Source organism: Canis lupus, chromosome 28 (assembly GCF_003254725.2).
Source record: "Canis lupus dingo isolate Sandy chromosome 28, ASM325472v2, whole genome shotgun sequence".
Lineage (NCBI taxonomy): Eukaryota > Metazoa > Chordata > Mammalia > Carnivora > Canidae > Canis > Canis lupus.
Window position 1 is genome coordinate 1981103 of NC_064270.1, and position 22003 is coordinate 2003105.

Sequence of the window (22003 nt, forward strand, 5' to 3'; positions counted from 1 at the left end):
CCTTGAGGTGATGTTACATGCATAGTGATACTTCCCTGAATCAGCTCTTAAAACCTGACCTTGGAGGCTGAGTCAATGGAAAAACCCATTTGTCTAGTTTTAGAGATCTTCTGGTTAGTGGTATTTTACAGATGAAGCACAAGTACAAAGTGTGGAGGAAAGGATTCCTCCATGTCATGTATCCTATTAGCATCAGGAGTAGGTCTCTAGAGTCTTAGGGGAGACTGCTGCTACAGTTCCAGTGGAGGTTGCCAGGCTCAGCGATGGCAGCATGGAATTGTACTAACATTAGATCAGGTCTGTAAGGCACATGTTATTCCTTTTAGGAGCACGTTTTAAGTACTAATACTTTGGTCCTGGTTTATGTGAGTAGCCAGTCAGTAAAAGGGAAGGAAATTCTACACATGTTACAACACATGCTACAACATGGATGGACCTGGAAGACTTCACATTGAGTGAAATAAGCCAGTCAGAAGAGGGCAGATAGTATAGGATTCTACTTAACATGAGGTGCCTGGAGGAATCAACTTGATACAAACTGAGAGTAGAATCATGGTTGCCAGGGGTCAGGGGGAGAGAGAAATGGGGAGTCTTTTAATGAATACAGAGTTTCAGTTTTACAAGATGGAAAAATTCTGGAGATTGGTTTTATAACAATATGAATATTCTTAACACTATGTAACTCTGTCCATAGTTAAGATGGTAAATTTTATGTTTTTTACCATAGTTAAATTTTCTAAAAATTAAAGGATGTGATTTAAAAAAAAGACCAATCAATGGCTTTCTGGTGTAAATGATTCCAGTGATTACATCTAAATGACATCACTACCACAATCACCTAAGCCAAAATATTTAGCCAATTTTGATGTTAGTTATATCAAAAAGGAGTATTAAAGAATGAAAGGCAGATGGGATTATGATATTTGTCCAGGGAACCCAAGCATACTAGAATCCTGCTCTGGCCTGTCATTCATCCCTTGCCAAATCCTCCCCTTAGTGGGCATATGTGTGTGTGCACATAGAACAAAGTAAGGCCAAGCTGGTAGCTTGATACTTTATTGCCAGCTGGTAGTTGCTGATAGCCCCGAAGGGAAATGTAGAACTTTTTAGGCTAGACCCCACAGAGACATCCGTTATCTGACCTGAGTTAGCCTAAAAGGCCAACTCACAGCCTGTTGTCAGGCCTTCAGCTTAGCTTCAGGCCATTTGAATTTGGCATCTAATAGAGGCAAAAAGACATACGAGACAGAGAAGAAGGGATGAGCCCCTGGGATTCCTCCCATATGGGAGCAGCCATATGGCAGCTCCTCCACTGATGCTTGATGTGGGAGATCCTCCTTCCATCATGGTGAGGGGTGACCAAGTCCCTGATACCTGTACAGGTATAGTGAAAGAGAGGGATGGCTCTAGAGGAGCCTGGGATTTCCTGTTTTCTAGAAGCTGATCCATGGTTCTTCCATACTTCCTATATATTTTTTGTTTAGAGTTTACTTTAAATTATGCAGTAATATATGGGTGCCTTCTTTAAAAAGATTAGAAAGTGCATAGAGAATATGAAGTCCTTATGTTCTTCCCAGAGGAATCACCAGTAACACTATGTTGTCAGCTGTTTAGGCCTGCTTCCATGGGCCCTGTGTCTGTATACTATCATTTAAATGAGATCATGTTATATGTTTTTATGCATCTTTTTTCTTGTTCTGTAGCATGTGTTTCATTTCCATGAGTTTCAGTTTGTTCTTTTTCGCCATTCTTGGTATTCCCTGTAACTGTACCAGGACTGACTTCACCTTAGATGGAGTAATCGTCAGTATTTCCTGCTAGATTATTAGAGATGTTTCTTCCCATCCCTACTGCCTTGTCATTTTTAGCCTTGATTATTGAGATAATTTTTTATCTGGCCTCTCTGCGAATGCTCCTTCCTTTGATCTGCTCTCCTTGCTGTTGTCCTGGTTCTGTTTCTAAAGGGAACCTGGTCCTATCTTGTCCTTGTCACAAATGCCTTAGTTGAGCCTACTGTGCCACTGGTACGGTAATCTCGTTCAAACTGGACTCCTCTTTTCCAGCCTCACTCACCATGGGATCTAGGTGACTCATCCTGTCCCACAGTACTCCAGAGGACGTTGTTGTCTTTCTGATCTGGAAATAGTCTTCATGTTTTCAGACATAGTACAAATGTTAACTTGTCCTGTGAAAGCTTCCCAGACCAGGCACATGTCAGACTTTTTTTTTCCCCACCACATTCCCAGTAAGTGGGTTTGCATGGCTTATACCAGAAGCTTTCAGCATTGGGAGGAGTATGCTGCCTTCCCTACTGCTGCTTCTGAGGTGCTCATAATCTTTTCCCGAATCACTCATATTTAGATCTCTCTAAAAAAGACGTCAAGTGGAAAAAAAAAAAAAATCAAGTGGCTCCATGGTTAAAAGAGTCAGGAGATCTGAGTGGTTTTTCTTTTTAGATCATAAATAAATAATAACTTCTACCCTGGATAACTGAACAATAATTTAATAAATTTTAAAGGTTCCTGAAATGGAAAACAGCTTCTGCCTATAGTAATTATGGATGTTAAATGAGACAAAAGATCAAAGATCTACATCTTAAGTAGCTGAACAAACTGCACACAGAATTTTACCATTTGTGTAAATACCTTTAGACAACAGTATACAAGATATTTTTTGTTTTTGATATCCTAGACTATTTTAAAGTGTGATGTGACTAAGTTATAAACCTACCAGTGAAATTAATTTCATGATAAAGTCAGCTTATTATTAGAAACATTTACAACCAATAGTTTGGGTGGCATTTTCTTTGGTTTAAGGGACCATGTTTAAGTTTCCTTTTTCACCCTAACCAGCTTGCATTGATGTTACATGTAGTTTGCAGTGAGACCAGCACATTCCACAAAAATTTTTTCTTTTAATCACTTCAGTGATTGCCTTATCACTTCTGAAACTGTTTTTTGGATTTCCAGTCTTTTATTTAAGCTTCAAATGATTATGCATTTTAAGGGACCTTGTCCTAACAATAACTAGACATCTTACCCTACTTTTTACTTCATTTGTAATTTTTTCCCTCGTACTTAGTAGGAATCTTGATTTCACAAATTTGTCTTCCTAACTTGATTCAGATATTGCTCCAGAGCTTACTTCCTCATAACATCTAGTCTAGTTGGTATGATAAGAGTTACAGTTTTTTCTCAAGATGTTTTGATTAATCATTTGCTCCAAGGATGCTGATAACTCTAGACAAGACACATAACCTCAGTTTTTCTAATCTCTGAAATCCCTGCCTCCCATGTAAGGAGCAGATGAGAGATGGGGCAAAGTGCTTGCAAACTTGCTTTGGCTACCTGTTTGGTATAAAGCACTGTGGTTGGCTGTGGGAATATATGATCCTTTCAAGAGAATGGACAAACAGATAGCTAGTAATGTAAATTAGGGAGCAAGTGAAGAAAGGCTAGGTAGGGGAAAAAAGAATTTTATCAATGTAGCAACTGGTACTTGCTGAAGAGGACAGGGGAACCTTTTTGGGTGACCTTGAGCTGGACCATGCTCGAAAGATGAGGAGGATTTGCTTCTACAGACAGGAACAAACAAGGAAGTGTGAAAGTTTACAGTAGGTTTGAGAAATAATGAGGATGGATAAGATGCAGATGAGTAAAGGGAGAAAATGAAGTGTCAGTTGATTTTAATGCATAGCATTTGCTTAATGCAAACAGTGCAGGTGTGGGGTGAGAGCGGAAGTCATCTGGTGGGTATTTTATTTTAGCAAGGCAGCTCTGGCTGACATCACTGAGCTGAAAAGTGAGAGGAGGGAGGCAGAGGGGAGAGACTAGTAGTTGTCTGGATGACGGAGGTAAGGGTCTAAGTAATGGCAGTATCTGTGAAGTGAACATGTACAGAGACAGGTGCAGGTGTTGTAGTGGCAGAAGTCGTAAAGTGCTGTGTCTGTAAGTCTGAGGTGGTGGCGTTTATTCCTGCTCCCTCTTTGGGCCCCCCCTTCCGTGTCCCCCACTTGCTCGCCTCCCATATTTCACTAACTCAAGAGGACTGTGGTTCCGCCTTGTTCCATACATTGCCATGCTAGTCAGGCACATTTGTGTTTTTAAGAATGTCATCTGCTCTTCTTTTGGTAGAAAAAGGAGACTGGCCCTGAGGTGCCTTCTTTGCTGTTCAGCAATGAAGAAGAGAAGGGGGCACCATTTGGAGTGAAACCTGTGGATAAGAAGGTTGAGGGTGCCGTAGAATCGTCAGAATTGGGGAGCACTCCTGTGGTTGAGGAGTCAGAAAAGGTAGACATTTTTTTGGCCTGTATATTCTGATATGTTTGTTTCTTGTGTCTTGTGAAACACACACACACACACACACACACACACACAAATACACACACCTTTTTCTTCCATAGAAAATAAGTGCTTAATTGAAAAATTTGAAGACACTGAAAAACGTGAAGAAGAAGATCTGATGTCACTATTGAGGGAAGTCTTCAACATTGTTCATGCTGTTCAGTCTCCTTTCTAGGCATATGTGCCCCCAGCGATGTGCATCTCTCCCATTTTACACTTTTAGTCATCTCTTGTCCATGTCTCACCAGGGTGTTCTTCCACATCTTGTTTTTCATTTAGGTTTCTCTCTCTCTCTCTTTCTCTTTTCGTATATTTTTTTAATTGGAGTTCAATTTGCCAACATACAGTATAACCCCCAGTGCTCATCCTGCCAAGTGCCCCCCCCCCCCCCCCAGTGCCCGTCACCCAGTCACTCTTCCACTACCCCTTGTTCATTTCCCAGAGTTAGGTGTCTCTCATGTTCTGTCACCCTCACTGATATTTTCACTCATTTTCTCTCCTTTCCCCTATGATCCCTTCTCTCTCAATGTCTACTCTTTCTGACTTGCTCTCTTTGTAGCGTTTCTGCTACCCCTGGTTCTCATCTCCTTCCACCTGTCCTTGAATTAAAAGGACTGTTTTAAGAAGATCTTAATTTCCTATTCTTTTACATTTCGTTGATGTTGTTGGCTCTTAATTAGAGATTAAAGGGAAATTTCTCTCTGTTCTTTTTTTTTTTTTTTTAAAGATTTTATTTATTTATTCATGATAGTCACACACAGAGAGAGAGGGAGGCAGAGACACAGGCAGAGGGAGAAGCAGGCTCCATGCACCGGGAGCCCGACATGGGACTCGATCCCGGGTCTCCAGGACCGCGCCCTGGGCCAAAGGCAGGCGCCAAACCGCTGCGCCACCCAGGGATCCCTTTCTCTCTGTTCTAAAATGTTTGCTGTCCTCTCCAGGGTGGTCTGTCATCTGCAGGAGCCTGTGGCTGCTGGCTGCTCCTGGGGTCAGTTATGGCCTTCAGTATCTGTATACTTTTTCTTTTTTTCTGACTTTTCTTGATCTCTGTGTGTTCCACTATTTACATTTAATCTCTTTTTCAGGGCCTATGTGAAGACTATCACATATATTTTTCCTGGCTCCTTGGAGCTATAGCAATAGAAATATTTTGTTTTTACTTGAAACATTGTGTGCCATTCTCTACTTTGAGTTTCTATGTCGTCCTTTTCACAGTTACTAAATTAACGAGGAGTTTGGGAAGCCCCACAGTGTAATTTGTATTTCTGGATGTCACTTATTTTTTTGTTGTTTCCATTTTCAGGGAGGACCTTTGATTGTATCTACTCAAGAAGTAGTCAGGCATTCTGATTTATTTTCTTCATCATCTCCTTTGGACAAAGGAACCAAAAGTAGAACCAAAACTGTTCTTAGTTTATTTGATGAGGAAGAGAATAAAACAGAGGATCAAAACAGCATCCAAGCTCCAAAGAAAGAAGTAGGAAAGGTAAGCAAAAAGCAATGAAGTTAGCTTCAGGTTTTTGAAAGGATAAAAGAATCTTACTGTGTCAGTTCTGTCATGTGAGTTAAATGAAGAATTGAGAGCTTTAGTTTCTCTACATCTTCACCAACACTTGTTGACTTTTTCTGTAATAGCCTAGTGGTGGTGGTGTAGGGAAACTGGAACCCTCCTTGCGTGACTGTTGGGAATGTAAATTTGGGTAGCTGCTTCAGAAAACAATTGAATAGTTCCTGAAATTGTTAAACATGAGTCATCACCAAGCCCTAGCAGTTCCACCCCTAGGTTTATATCCAAGAGTAATGAAAACATATATTTATTCACACAAACTAGAATGTAATCTTCTCAACCGCATTATTTATTATACTCAAAAGATGGAAGGATGGAAGGAGCTGAGTCCATTAACTGATGAATGGGTAAACAATGTACTGGAATATTATTTGACAATAAAAAGAATGAGTTACTCATATATGCTACAACATGGATGAACCTTGAAAGCATTCTGAAAGAAAGAAGCCAGTGATTTCCTTGGGTAAATCTTTAGAACTTCCCTCCTTTTTTTCCAGAGTCCTGATCCTGGTGCTCGCCCAAAGAGCACAGGCGTCTTTCAGGATGAAGAGCTCCTTTTCAGTCACAAGCTCCAGAAGGACAATGACCCAGATGTTGACCTTTTTTCCGGCACCAAGAAAACCAGGGTCAGTTTCAAAACGTTTTTCACATCATGACTTTGTTATCGTATTAGATGTTATGTCAGCAGCTCACCTAGTTCTCTTTTTAATTGGCTTTTGTTTTGGATATTGAATTTAAGTTTTGTCTATTCCAGTTATTAGAGCCAAGTGTTGGGAGCCTGTTTGGGGATGATGAAGATGATGATCTTTTCAGCCCTGCCAAGTCACAGCCTTTGGTACCAGCCTTTTGTTTTCAATATTGGGGTATGGGGGAAGGCATCTGGGAAGGAAATTAACATCTAGTTAAAAGAGTAAGGAAAATACAGGACTGCTTGGTTGGCTTAGTCAGTTAAGCATCTGCCTTTAGCTCTGGTTATGATCCCCTGCTTGGGCTCCCTGCTCAGAGGGGAATCTGTTTCTCTCTCTCCCTCTGCCCTTTCCCCGTACCCCTCTCCCTGCTTCCTGCCCTACACACATTCTCTCTCTCTCTCTCAAATAAATAAATAAAATCTTAAAAAAAAAAAGAGTAAGGAAAATACACAGAGAATTGTGGTGCTTACTAGTAAAGGAATGGCAAATGGTGTGCTGATGAAGTGTGTATTGTGTCCCCATCTTGTATTCCCTAACTAACATGAGAGCATTAACCAGCCTAGGCTCTTACTGTGTTACAGGTTTTTTAAAAAAATTTATTTCTTCACACAGAGAGAAAGGCAGAGACACAGGCAGAGGGAGAGGCAGGGTCTGTGCAGGGAGCCCAATCATGACATGAGCAGAAGGCAGACGCTCAACCACTGAGCCAGCCAGGTGTCCTGTTTGTTTAAGACTTTTTTTTTTTTTTTTTTTTTTTTTTTTGAGAGAGAGCGAGTGCACAGAGGGGAGGGGCAGAGGTAAAAGGAGAGGGAGAATCTTAAGCAGGCTCCATGCTTAACAAGGAGCCTAACATAGAGTGAGCCAACATTAAGAGTCAGACATAGCTGACAGCCTCCAGAAGCCCCCAGATTTGTTTGATTTTTAAGTTGTTTATTGAAAGACCCATGCATGCAACATGGTGACTAGGTATTTGTGCCTTTCAGGTGCACAGCCTTAAATCTGAGTATTAGCCTGTTTGTGTTATTTTTCCCCCACTCCAGTAGATTTGTTAGGTACTCTCTGTTTTCTGTTTAGCATAGTGAAGACTCCTGAGAAGGTCAGTCTTTAGAATGCCATTTTTGAAAATGCTGCCTTCATATTAGTTCAACGCTCATTTGAGAAATGACTCAAAACTCAAGCCAGATTATTTTTATGAGTTATGACTTTTCTTTAAAATTTCTAAGCTACATAACAGGTGTTTGGTATTCTTTTTCTTTTGAAGATATCAGAAAAGAAGAGGTTAGTGAAAAAAGACCACTCTGTATCCTCTTTCAAGAACCAGAAACATCCTGAATCCACTCAGGGTATCAAAGAAAAAAGCACATTGAAACCGGAAACACCTCAGGTTAGAACTGCTTAAGGACTTTCAGCTCTTGTTTGCATCCCAGACAGAGGGACTCCATCACACAGACCCAAGAGTATTCAGAGTTCTCTTGATTAGGGAGGAAACAGCAACTAGGACAACCTCTCTTTACTGTGTGGTATGTGTGTGTGTTTTTAGTTTTTAAAAAATTTAAAATTTCACAATTAAAAATAGTTTTTAAAGTAAAGCTCTATGCCCATTGTGGGGATTGAACTCACAACCTGCAGATCAAGAATCATGTGCTCTTTTGACTGAGCCAGCTAGGTGCCCTTCTCGTGTTTTTTTTTTTTTTTTTTTTAAACACATCTCCCTGCTGCCTCATTTCTTCTCACTCTACAGTCCAGTTCCATGAAGCTATACTTATGATTACTGTTTTTGGACGACCTTCAAATTCAATTCCAAGATAGAGTTAATATAGGGTGAAGAATCTTTTTCCCATTAGAGCCCCCTCCCCCATTTCTCCCTTTGGGCTACATTGGAGTAGAATTACATTAGAATTAAATATAGATTCTGTCCCATTCCCTGATTCCCCCATTTTCTTGGCTACCTCTCCTGAGGTTACTGCTGATAGGTCTTTGTCCTCAGCAGTCTTTTCCCTGGAGCTCGTTCTGGAAACAGGCTAGAACTGGAGAGTGAGATATAGTTCTGGCTTACAGCTGTCTCTGGATGTCTCCCTGAGGTTCAGTGACCTGAGCTATGAAAACAAACCATTAGGGATAGCACATCTCCAATGACTTGCCCCATGTTTCAGCTTCCCTTGCTTCTAGAACCTCAGTGCATTAGGTTGTGGGTGAATTTCTGTGTGCTTTGTGATAATTTGCTGTGTGGGATAACCAGCATGGTAATTTTTCCAACTGGTTAGGTTTTGGTGCTCTGATAGAGTGTGATTCTTATGAATCTAACTCATGATCTTTGTGTGCCTTTATTCCATATATGATCTGACAGCATTCCACCTACACGTTGGATGAGGAGGCATAAGTGAAGTAATGTTAGTGCAAGGTTTCAAGGCCCCAGAAGAGATTTGAATGCCTTTCCCATTATAGAATTACAGAAAGTGACAGCTTTGCTCCATCAATTTAATGGGCATAAGTGTAATCCAAGAGACACTTTTCTATTTCCCCAATGGATTTTTAACTGAATGTAATTTCACACAGGACTCACCAGGTCCCGCTCCATTTAAAACCAAAGAGCCATCCCCTCGGATCTGGAAAATACAAGTAATTATAACATGTCTGGAATCTTCATTGCCTGCCTTGTGGCATCTATAAACTTTTTTGGATATTTACTTTTGTCAGCTGCTGCCAGGCATTTTCTTACCTCTTCCCCACCCTCTAGTTGTTGCTTCTTGTGTGCTGCATCTGTAACATCTTTTCTTTGGTCCCAATGGTGGGCACAGGTATATCATCCTCTGTTTTAATTCTAAGACTAGATCAGGAGACCTCCCTGCATTTTTCTTTCTCTTGTCGTATTATACATTATATATACCATGTCTCTTGTCATGTGTCAAGTAGTGATAATAGATTGCTGTGTTTAAGAAAACATGCAGAGTTAAGTTTCATTTTTCTTTTTTAGGCAAATTTAGCGATTAATCCAGCAGCCTTGCTGCCTGCAGTGGCTCCCCAGATCTCTGGAATAAAGCCTGTTTTGCCAGAATTGGCTTTTCCTTCTTCTGAACCTGAGAGGATCCACAGTCTGGAAAGTATGCCCACTCTTCCCAGTAGTGGGGAGGCCGGTGTGAGTTTTGATCTTCCAGCTCAGGCAGACACGTTACACAGTGCAAACAAGGTGATGAAACCACCTTTGCTTACTTCTCTCTTTTTTTTTTTTTTTTTTTGTCCAGAATAACTTGTGCATTTCTTCCTCTTCCATCAGTTACACATCATAGGCTGCCTGCCATTCCCCATTTGAAGGAGGCAGCTCCTCCTTCCTTCAGCCTCTCCACCCCTCTTTACACCTTCCTAATTCTGCCTTCCACTGCCTCTGTTTGTTACATTTGTATTCTGCTCAGTAGCCACAGTGAAGTCCCAGTTCCTCTAGGCTCTCCTACATTGCCATCCAAAGGTCTTCTAACACAGAGCAGATCGCTTCCCTCCTCTGCTGGCCTCCTTACTGCCCATCGGAGGACATTAAAGCTCCTTGGTTTGGTGTTTTAAAGCCTTTTATAAACCATGCTAACCAAAGCTTCCAGCTTGCCCACCAACCACACTATCAGCCTAAACTCGTCATATCATGCACCATTCCTTGAATATACACACTCCGACCCTCTGCCGCCAACAGCTTGTGCTGATTCCTCTGTCAGTAATGTTCCTCATCACTGACAGTTTACTCAGACTTTACTGCTTCTGTGATATTTCCTGTCCTGCCCCCTTGTCCTGCTCCCTCCGCTGAGACCCAATGGCAGTTACTTCCTGGCTGGTATGAATCTGTCACACCATTCCACAGGACTGCTGGATGGACTGAACTCTGAGGTTTTGCTTTCATTTTAGTTGGTTCTCTTTTCTGTGCAGTCTCCCTTCTCTAGAAAATCTTAGCTGATCTCTGAGTAAGCAACCTACCTAGGATAACCCTGGCAAATACATTCATTTTAACTACTTCCAAACCTATCTTCCTAATGAAAAATAAAATATCCTTCTTTTTGTTCTGTTTTTTTTTTTTTTTTTTGTTAGCCTTTGGTGAGGTGGGGAGGGTAAATACCTTGGCTACTTATTAAAATTATTTGTGAAATTTCTTTGAAATAAGCACACACAGCCAAGTACTTTGGCCAAGGTAGCTTGTACCTTCTTAAAACTCTTGATTGTGTGTTTTGGAAAATATCACAAATACTGCTTTATTACTAATAAGTAACTCATATTTTGTGATTATATTAAAAGTCTGCTTTCTAAGCCATATTTTTTATGTGAAATATTTAGCATTTGAATTTAGAGTTTGTTGGCTTGAAGAAAAGAGCCCTTTAGATTACTTCTCTTTCTTTATTGTCTTTCATCTTCCTGGTCTTGGAGCCTGATTTTAGGCTAGTCTCTGGCAAAGATTAGCACTAGAATTCCCTGATTTTTTGTTTTGAAAGGTACCCATACATAAACTGAGGACAGAGTAAAGGCTAAGGAGGTTGTGGAACACAAGAGTACCAACATGCCTACTTTGCAGGGTTCCAGCAGCAGATGAAGCCTTTTGTATGAAATTGAACAGATATTGCCCTCCAAAGAATCAAAAATGGGGAATATTAAAAGATTAAGAGTAATGCAGTCTTGGAGCAGCTACCATATGTCTTTGGAAATCTTTAGGAAATAATCTCTTCTCTGTCTTATATAATATCTTGATTGAGATAGACCAGACAGCCTTAAAATATTTTGAGTCACTGATTATTTGCTATGTTAGCTTTGAACACTTTTTTTTTCTTTCTAATCATTAGATCAATACGTGTTTTTTTGCTATTACAGAGCCGCGTCAAAGTGAGAGGGAAGCGCAGACCGCAGACACGTGCGGCTCGGAGATTGGCTGCCCAGGAGTCCAGTGAGGCTGAAGATGTGAGTGTGTCCAGAAGATCCATTGCATACTTGGCAGATGGCGACGTTTCACCAGGTGATCTTCAGCCACAGCCCAGGGCAGCTGGCAGACAAGACATCTCTGAGGCAATTGCCACTCCAACTTGGGCAGGTGGTCCTTTGTCTGTAGTGGACAGAAGCCCCTTTGCAAAATCTCTGGGTCAGCCTCTTGAGGATGACCTTTTTGATTCTGGAGATATCTTCTCCAAGGATACTGGATCTCAGTCTACGGGGAGAAGAAAAGCCAAGGCAAAGGCAGCAGAGAGCCTGGCCAACACACCAGGGGGAAGTAAAGAAAAAAGCCTCATGTTTCCTGCCTTAGATGAGGCAGGCAGTGATGATGACCTGTTCCAGTCTATTAAACCAAAACCAGCAAAGAAAACGAATCCTTTTCCCCTCCTGGAAGAGGAAGATGATCTCTTTACAAATCAGAAAGGCAAGAAGAATGAGTCAAAATCCAACAGTCAACAGGATGTCCTCTCAAAAGCACAAGATATTTTTGAGGTAATAGGACATAGTGGTACTTTTTTGGGCCTGGTTCTTTGTTAAGACAAATACCGAATTGGTATATTTGAGCCATACACTATAGTAAGTTTGTTTCATTGCTGCTTGTTATCTACTTGTGTAGTACTTATAATTAGGTTCTTTTATTAGTTATTTTGAAATTTACTCAGAAGTAGTTTTTTGTTTTGTTTCATGGTGGGGTGTTTCTTGGCTGGCCATAATTACTGATAAAAATCTTGATTTTTATAATTTTTATCAGCATGTGGTTGTAGTCTGTTTCCTTGGCATGTCACTCTGTGACATACACAAAGCCCCACCAGTACAGCTTAAGTGTTCAGCCTCTGGTTCTTGGGGAAAGAGTCCCTGGCTGGAGCTGACAACTTAGTGCAGGCAGGAAGGCCTTCATTGCCATTCTTTGAGCATATGTTTCTTGAGCATCTGGTACTGGAGGCCCAAAGTGAACTAGGACCAGTATGTTAGGGGAATTGGATACAGATGGGGCAACAGATAAATCACTTGTTTTCAGATAATGTTTAAGTACCGTAAAGAAAACGCCTCAGGGCAGTGGGACAGAGTGATGGAGGGGGTGGGAGACACTGCATCTAGGACTGGTAGAGAAAACCTCTCTGCAGAGCTGGTACTTGAGCTGGGACCAGAAGAAAGACAAGGACTGGGCCAGGAAGAGATCCAGAGCAGGGCATTGCAGGCGGAGAGCAGGTCACGTGGCTGTCCCAGGGTATGGTGGCAGTTTGCATTTCTACAACTTGGTTTAAAATTGTTTTACTTTTTTTTTTTTTTTTTTTGCTCAACAAGGATGATATATTTGCTACAGAAGCAATTAAACCTTCACAGAAAATAAGAGACAAGGAAAGAACATTTGAATCCAATCTATTTGATGATAAAATTGATATCTTTGCTGACCTAACTGTAAAACCAAAAGGAAAGTCCAAAAAGAAAGTGGAAGCTAAGTCTATATTTGATGATGATATGGGTAAGTTTGACTTTCTATGTATGGCACAGAGAGTGATTACCATTCAGTGACTATGATTTCTCTGGCCAGCTTTGTTTTGGCCCTTTCCTGAAAAATGCTTCCTGGTGGGTTGCCTTTGGCTTTCTATGTAATTCTGAGTTAGGCTGAGGATGGATGAGTAAATGGACTGGTTATTTTGGTGAGACAAGTTTTTTTGCTCTGATGGTCATCAAGGAATTTGAAAGAGCCCAGAATTTGACCTTTAAATATAATTTAGTGACGTGGATGGAACTGGAGGGTATTATGCTGAGTGAAATAAGTCAATCAGAGAAAGACAAACATTATATGGTCTCATTCATGTGGGGAATATAAATAATAGTGAAAGGGAATAAAGGGGAAAGGAGAAAAAATGAGTGGGAAATATCAGAAAGGGAGACAGAACATGAAAGACTCCTAACTCTGGGAAACGAACTAGGGGTGGTGGAAGGGGAGGTGGGCGGGGGGTGGGGGTAACTGGGTGACGGGCACTGATGGGGGGCACTTGATGGGGTGAGCACTGGGTGTTATTCTATAGGTTGGCAAATTGAACACCAATAAAAAATAAATTTATAAAAATAAAAAAATGAATATAATCTAACTTGTATTTTAGAATTTGACCTTTAAGTATAATTTAACTTGTATTTTTGTATTGACACCCCCTACCAATCATCTGTGATAACTCCGAACATTCTCCTCTTCTGAAGGGAAGATCAGAAACTGGCCTACAGGCTCCAGTAGGCTGAGGTGGCTGCCTCAGGTGGGGTGCAGTCATTTGAGTCCATTCTGACTGAAGAATGAGTGTCAGTAGTTCAGAGAACGCAGAGGGAGTGCAGGAGGAGAGCAGGATTATATATGAAAGCAGATTATAACTCACACTTACTGTCTCATCAGAGATCCTGTGTATTTATAAACATGGTCATTTTTCCCCTGGGTATAACATCTGCTTTATTAATGGGCCAGCCGAATGCCTGATCTTAAATGTTAAATGTTATGTCTTGTGGATGTCAGTGGATGGGACTTGAGCTGAGGCCAAAAACACTTTCTCCTCCCTCCCTTCCCCCTCTACTCCCCCCTCCCAGGCCTAGGCTTTGGGGTTAACTGGGAGAAAGCAGCTGCTGCAGTGCCACATGGGGGCTATTCCAGGAGTAAGCTATGTGCTTTATCTCCACCTGCTTCCCACCACAGGGGATGCAGAAGAGACCTCATTTTGTTTTGTTTTTAATTCAACAAAAATAACGCATAGCTGTTGTAATAGGTTATTACTATTTGGGAAGTATAAACTGTGAAAAACAATCCCTAGAAGTAAACGTTATTGAGAGTTTGATGTGTATTCTTTCAGCCATGGTGGTGTTCGTAGAGCTTCATATACATAGAAATATATACTTATTTTTTCCAAAAAAGGAATATATTTTCCCTGTTCTGCTGTTCCTTTTAGTCACTTAATGTCTTCTTATGTCAGTACATAGAGATCTAGGTACTTCCTTGTTTTTGGTGGTTGAATAGTATTCCTTTGTATTCAGCCAGTGGCATATTGAAGGTTATTTAGATTGTGACCAAGTTTTCTTTATTAAAATTAACACCATGGTCTTTAACATTTGTGTATACATATCTTTATGTACACATGCTAAAATGTAGGATAGAATCCTAGCAGTAACATTACAGGTGAGTAGGATGAGTCATGAAACATTAGAGTCCGTTGAGTCAAACATGAATATGGTCATAAAGACTTTTATCTTTAGCATTGACATGCCTCAGATAGGTACATTTATTCTGAAAGGGGGTGACTCCTATGTTGGATTTCCCCTTACTTTTTGTATTTCCCTTTCCTTTTAAAATCCAGTGGAACTGGAGGGTATTATGCTGAGTGAAATAAGTCAATCGGAGAAGGACAAACATTATATGGTCTCATTCATTTGGGGAATATAATAGTGAAAGGGAATAAAGGGGAAAGGAGAAAAAATGAGTGGGAAATATCAGAAAGGGAGACAGAACATGAGAGACTCGTAACTCTGGGAAACAAACTAGGGAGGGTGGAAGGGGAGGTGGGCAGGGGGTGGGGGTGACTGGTGACGGGCACTGAGGGGGGCACTTGATGGGATGAGCACTGGGTGTTATTCTATATGTTGGCAAATTGAACACCAATAAAAAATAAATTTATAAAAAAAAATCATAAAATCCAGTGGGAAGAGAACATAGAAGTAGGTATAATGTCACAGATAGTAAAGTCAGGGGCAGAATTAGTGTTGTTATCCTTCCCTTTTTTCTCTTGTCCTTGTGTACACACGTACCTGTGTAGCTAAGAAAACTGGTCAGAGAGAACCTATGACTTGTATGTGATCATAAAACTTAGTTAGTAGCAAAGCCAGAACCACAATCTTAAGAGGCTTGGCTCTTAGTGTTTTTCTTGTCCCATACTGTTACCAGACTTGACTGTTTGGTGATTTAATGTAGATGTCTCTCAAAAGCACCTATTTTCTTGCCTAATCAGTGAATCTTTTTCTTTTTTTTTCTTTTTAAAGATGATATTTTCTCCTCTGGTATCCAGGCTAAGACAACCAAAGCAAAAAGTCGATCTGCACAGGCAATGCCTGAACCAAGATCTGAACAGAAGGTGTCCGACATATTTGATGATCCCCTGAACGCCTTTGGGGGCCAGTAGAGCATACAGGGTATCAACATCTCACCCTTCAGTTACATCCTTGAGTTAATGATGCTGTCTTACGTACTCATTGTCTTAATTGGGTTAGAAAAAGCAAATACTGAAACAACCTCACCTCTTTCTCACCCAACATGCTTAATTTTTTTCTGCCTTGGTTTTAATCATGCTTAGTACTGCAAAACAAAAATAAATATTTCACAATGTTTTTTTTTTTAAACTATATTTTTATTTAATTAGCCCTGATGGAGCCACAGTATGATTTAGGGCATGTTGGAGGAGAAACCTCTGTGTGCCTTTAATGGATGGGCAAGGAATTCCAGAGGAAGCAATGCTAGACAGATGACCAGGAGTATTCCTTTCATGGATATCATCCCTAGCTTAGAGCCTAGGGAGGTGATAAAGGAAGAGGATGAGAGATTATATACTTCTCATGACTCTTTACAGTAGGTAAGGAGGTTTCCTTGGATTCCACTGAATTCTAAATGCTTCTATAGGTCAATTAATGTAAGGTTTGGCAAACTGTGGCCCTCTGGTCTGTTTTTGTAAATAAAGTTTTATTGGAACACAACCATACCCATTCATTTACATATTGTCTATGGCTGATTTCACCCTACCTACAATGCCAGATTTCAGTAGCTGTGACAGAAACTGGATGGTCTACAAAGCCTAAGATACTTCCTTCTGTCTGAAAACAGTTTTTTGATCCTTGTTCTAAGGCATCTGTTTCCATTCATATGGAGCTTTGCATTTTGTGAATGAGGCAGAATGAATCCAGATAAATGGAAGGAAAAGTGCTGAGGTTGGAAATGTCCTTCTGTAGAGCAGCACTGTTGCATAGAACTCTGCACTGATGGGAATATTCTATAACTATGTTGTCCAATGTGGTAGCCACTAGCCACATGGATAGCTGACCCCTCCTCCAGTCCATGTGTTCTTGTGCTGTGCCCTGTTGGTGCTAACTATTCAAACTGTAACTATGGCACAGTCTTATAGGCAGGTTCAGTTTGTTTCCTCAATCCTGAAACCACTAACTTCTTCCTTGGGCACTTTTAAGATTGAACTTGGAATTGCTGATACCAAATCAGAGATTTTGTACAGTTCTCACAGATCAGCTGTGTGTGCTCCTCTGCTCTGAGAGTGACTTGATGGCAAAAGAGGGTGCTTATACCTTCTGTTCCTTAGGTTGTATGTGTTTATAATTACCTGCTCCTGTGCCTGACTCAGTAAGCATTTGTTAAACATGTTGTTTTCCTTTGGGAATGATTACAACTGATCCATCATTAGGATTGATCCAAGGAATTTCATGAGAAATTAGATTTAGAAAATATGCAAATTGCTGTTTTGAGAGGCTTGAAAAGGGGAAGGAATTTATACTTCTTGGTCCTATGGTAGGCACTTTCCATGTTCTTTTTTTCAGTCTCCATAAGTCTACTAGATAGTAATGTCCTTATTTTATAGATGAGGCTAAAATCTGGAAGCAGAGTATAATAGTTGGAAAAAAAGCCAAAGTTTGGCTTTTTGTAGTGAGACCTAGACTTAAATCTGGTTCTAGAATGGCTTGAGTGTAGGCAAATTGTTTTACCTCTCTTAGCTTCTGTCTCCTTCCTTGTCAACTTTGTCAAGTGTTCAGTACCAACTGTGTAGGATTGTGATGAGAGAGAATATACAAAGACCCTTGTTGACTACATAGCACTTGAAAAATGGTGGTAGATGATAAGAAAGACTGATTTTGGCCAATAAAAGAGAGCTTCTGTGTTGGAACCCAAGGCTACAAGCTCATCTACCTGATTCCACAAAGCCTGTGATCTTAGTTCTTCCTGACTGAAGTGAGGAGGCAGGTTGAAAATAAATTTTTGATTCAGTACGATTCAGTCCATCCCAGTCACTATTTTAGAATTGGTTTACAAAGATAATAATATCTCTGTCCCTAAGGGGCTCCAGTCTATTCAGTATTGAAGTTTAAGAAGGAACCAGGGTTGAGAGCCTGAAGATGGAGATCTTTAAACTCATCATAAACCCCAGTGTATGCAGAATGTTGGATTGTGGAAAATGGTAGCTGGGGTCTCAGGGGAGACCTACGAGAAAGGATAGAGATTAGATGTTGGGGTTCATCTTAGATTTATTTCTCGGATTCAAGAGGAGGATGCTGCTGCTGCATTTGGAGTGGGATTACTGTTCATTATCATTTTGGTAATCCACCTAGTGTAGTAGGCCAGTTCAGTTGGAAAATCTTATAAGGGTTGGATGTAGAACATGCGTGGGGAATGGAGGGAAAAAGGAGTGGGGGGGCCCATTTCAGGTTGGAGGGTTCATGTTGTCATCGTGTACACTTGAGTTCACTTTGAGAATTAGAGTAGAAAAAAAGTGTGGCTGTGTTTACCCAAGCCTAAGATTTAACAACTCAGGGTGCTCCCGCTAACACCTGGCATACACCTATCGGTAAATTGGATAAGGAATAAACGGAGGAGACCAACAGAGACAATTGACTTTTGCCCTTGTTTTCAACCAAGTACGGCAATAGCCCCATACTTCGGATGAGACCGTTGAGGCCGGAACGTTAGGGAACAGCGAAGCACGGGAATGGGGATCTGTTAGAGACAGACAGGACGGCCCTGAAGGCGCTAGGAGTGCAGGAGGTCCGGATGGACCCGCTGGAGGGCGGCTGCACGGTACCCTCCTCGCTCCGGCACGCAGGGGGCGGGGGCTCTAAGGTGCAGTCCACACCCTCGGGCCAGAGGCCGATGCGGCCGCTCCGACCGGGGCGCGCGGCAAGTCTCCCGCCTGCCCAACAGGGCGCCAGGCAGGGGCCTAGTCAGTCAGAAAGGGCCGACATCCGGGCCCTGCTAACTGCCACCCGCCCCGAACGCACGGGCAGCTCCGGCGGCCAGGCCCCGCCCGCCCCCTCGCTGATTGGACGGCGACGTGAGCGCCGGCGAGCGATTGGTACGCGGCGTCACAAAGGGGCGGGGCCGCGGCGGCCGGAGCCTTGCTCGTCGGTGCCGGCCTCGGCGTTGCCCGCGGGGCCGTCCCCCTCGGTAGGCCTGCGGGCCGGCCAGCGAGTGGACGAGACTGCAGGGAGGGCGCGGCGCGGGCGCCCGGGGCTGCGGGCCGCTGAGCCGGGCCGCGCGGCCGCCGCGGTCCTCGGCGGGCGGGAGAGGAGCGCCGGGCCCCGCCCCTCCGCCGCGGCGGTCCGGAGACGGCGCGGCGCGACGCCTTTGTCGAGGACGCAGCGCCTCCGGCCGTCCCTCGGCCGTCGCTCGGCCGTCGCTCGGCCGTCCCTCCGCCGGCGCCCGGCCCCGCCCCGCCCCGCCCCGCCCCGCCGCGGGTGCCCCGCCGCGGCCGGAGGGCGTTGAGCTGCCCGTCGCCGGTTCTGACGCGGAGGCTGAGCGCTGCCGCCGTCCCGGTCGGCCCGGGCGTGTGGGCGCCGGAGCTTATCCCGGAGGAGCACGGGCTGCGCAGGTGACTCTGGGCTTCGCGTGTGCACGGGAGGCCCGCGTAGACGTTGGCTTCGAGGGGTTCCCAGCGCTGCTGGAAAGTCGGGGCCAGGCGCGAGGGGTGGGCAGTGTTCTGTAGCTCACGTTGGAAACAGGAATGTGTTCACATAGTCAGTAAAAGCGGGTCATTAGGAGCTAGTGTGGAGTGTTGTTAATGGTCGCGCAGCATTCTGGATCTTTTCATATTGGGGGAAAACGTTAAAGAAAAAGAAAGCTACCCTTATATGGCTGATATTCTTTGCAACAGGCTAAAGCTGATTCCTAGTGAAGTGACTTACTGAGTGGTATTACTGCCTTTCCTATCCTTGACTTCTCTTCCATCTTTGATTGTGTATTTAGAACTTTATCAGAAGAAAGTAATGTTTCTGGGTATTGATTTAGGAACGTGTTTTGATGCCACTATTCGTAATCTTAAGTATGTTTTTTAAAATTATTGGTAAAAATTCTGGAAGCGTTTTTTTTTTTTTTCTCTCTACCTGCCTCTTCCTTTGCACTTGGTCTTGTATAATTTAGCTGTTGATGTTGCAACATTTCCCATCCCGTCTTTGAGTCTTCATTGCATCAGCATCAGAGGGTTCCATAATATGCTTACTGGAGAGCGGAGGTCCTTGGCCTGCTGGAACTTTGATTTGCTCCTCTGCCATCATCTAGTCTACCAGTCTGGTTTAACCAGATTTCACAGCCTCATTTCATCCTCTCTTACTGTGTATTTTACTGAGGAGCAGTGTAACGATTTTTTTTTAGAGGCTTACATTTCAGTTTTGAATTTGGTTACAAACCTCAACTTTATGACTTTGGGAGATTACACCATTTATTAGGTGCTAAGCCTTTGTTGGGTGTTCCAGTGCAATTTAGTTCTGAACTGGGTTGCTATTTTTCTTTTAGCCCATAGTGGTTTTATCCTTTCTTGATACGGATGAAGGACTTCCAAATCTGCTACCTTCTCCCACCCCCGCTGGTTTATTGATATTTCAGGTATTGTTGTAGAGAGTACTGTGGTGAAGGAAATGCTCCTTATATCTTCTGTTAGTGGTCATTTATGCCTTTACTTTCAGCATTCCTGGCCTCTGTTGCTAGAGCTGCTACTATATTGGTAGGAGTGCTGTTGACTTTGGGGAAACAGACATAATTCTTTAGTATATTCTTACTTGATGTGGCATGATAAGTATTTTATAAGAATCCACATGTTAGCCAGAATCATGTTCTAAAAGCAGTTACTTCAGTGATGGGGATAACAGGGGTTAGGGAGGGCAGCCCAGGTGGCTCAGTGGTTTAACACCACCTTTGACCCAGGGCATGATCCTGGAGACCCAGGATCGAGTCCAACGTCGGGCTTCCCTCATAGAGCCTGCTTCTCCCTCTGCCTGTGTCTCTGCCTCTCTTTCTCTCTCTCCTCTTTCTTTCTCTGTGTGTCTCATGAATAAATAAATAAAATCTTAAAAAACAAGAGGGTTAGGGATTAGCTGCATTAAAAAGTCATTTTTCCTACAGGCATTTCAATATATTAAACCTATAAAATACAAAACCTGAGCAAGACATTACTGTATTGTTATTATATTTGTTACTTATTGTTTTTGATAAATATAAAATAGCATTTTTTAAAAAAGATTTTATTCATGAGAGAGAGAGAGATGTTGTCAGTGTTCCAGAAATGTTCCAGTAGGTGAATGGATAGATTGTGGAACATATGGATAATTTAGATAATTGAATATTATTCAGCCAATCTGAAAAGGCTACATACTGTATGATTGCAACTATATGATATTCTGGAAAAGGCAAAACTATGGGGATGGTAAAAATATCAGTGTTTGCCAGGGATTTGGGAGGGAAGGTGGGATGAATAGGTGAACTGCAAAGGACAACTATTCTGTGTGATAGTGTAATAGTGGGTACATGTCATTATATGTTTATGAAAGGTAGTATACATGAAGATTAAACTAAATTATGGATGTTGGGTGATAATGAGGTATCATTGCAGTTTCTACAGTTGTAATAAATAACACCTCTCTGGTGTAGGATGTTGACAGTGGGGGAGGTCATACATGTGTGGGAGCAGGGAGTATATGAGAACTATGTAAATTTTTTCCCAGTGTATTTCCCAGTGTATAAATCCTCAAAAAATACTAACAAACCAAATCTAGCAACATATGTAAGGATTATACACCATATACAAATAAGATTTATTTTAGGAATGCAAGGTTGGTTCAACCTATCAGAATCACTTTTTTTTTTTTTTTTTTTAGATTTATTTATTGAGAGAGAAAGCACATGGGGGCAGAGAGGGACAGAGGGAGAAGAGAGAGAATCTCAGACTCCCTACTGAGCCCAGAGCCCAACATAAGGCTTGGTCTCACGACCCTGAGATTGTGACCTGAGCTGAAATAGTTGGTTGCTTAACTGACTGAGCCACCCAGGTACCCCCCATCAGTGTTCTTTTAAACACCATATTATTTTTAAAAAAAATATTTATTCATGAGAGACACACAGAGAGAGGCAGAGACACAGGCAGAGGGAGAAGCAGGCTCCCTGCAGGGAGCTGGATATGGGATTCAGTCCCAGGACCCCAGGATTACGCCCTGAGCCAAAGGCAGACGCTCAACACTGAGCCATCCAGGTGTGGGATTCAGTCCCAGGACCCCAGGATTACGCCCTGAGCCAAAGGCAGACGCTCAACACTGAGCCATCCAGGTGTCCCTAAACACCATATTGATAGAATAAGAGACAAAAACCATATGATTATCCCACTAGACACTGTACAGAAAAGCATCTGACAAAATACAACACCCTTTATGGT

The 22003-nt window shown here is 42.3% G+C and overlaps 2 protein-coding genes across 21 annotated transcripts in view; both read left to right on the forward strand.

Annotated features, from left to right (window-relative positions):
* LOC112671991 (WASH complex subunit 2) overlaps positions 1-16283 on the forward strand; it is a 55562-nt gene extending 39279 nt beyond the window's left edge. For 7 of the 17 annotated variants that reach the window (XM_035707887.2, XM_025466360.3, XM_035707890.2 and 4 more), the window contains 10 exons: positions 4134-4289; positions 5647-5829; positions 6408-6536; positions 6665-6745; positions 7861-7983; positions 9156-9218; positions 9574-9786; positions 11439-12047; positions 12861-13038; positions 15576-16283. In XM_035707887.2, coding sequence (XP_035563780.1) covers positions 4134-4289; positions 5647-5829; positions 6408-6536; positions 6665-6745; positions 7861-7983; positions 9156-9218; positions 9574-9786; positions 11439-12047; positions 12861-13038; positions 15576-15715 — 1875 coding nt within the window. In that variant the 3' untranslated portion in view covers positions 15716-16283. The remainder of the gene's footprint in view (positions 1-4133; positions 4290-5646; positions 5830-6407; positions 6537-6664; positions 6746-7860; positions 7984-9155; positions 9219-9573; positions 9787-11438; positions 12048-12860; positions 13039-15575) is intronic. The other 10 variants (XM_035707891.2, XM_025466364.3, XM_025466372.3 and 7 more) reach the window with 5 other exon arrangements.
* A 2754-nt stretch (positions 16284-19037) lies between these two features.
* The window catches only part of ZFAND4 (zinc finger AN1-type containing 4), a 67757-nt gene continuing 64791 nt past the window's right edge, over positions 19038-22003 (forward strand). For 3 of the 4 annotated variants that reach the window (XM_049103046.1, XM_025466380.3, XM_049103045.1), the window contains exon 1: positions 19038-19174. The gene's annotated coding sequence lies outside the window, so the exon portion shown is untranslated. The remainder of the gene's footprint in view (positions 19175-22003) is intronic. The other variant, XM_049103047.1, reaches the window with a different exon arrangement.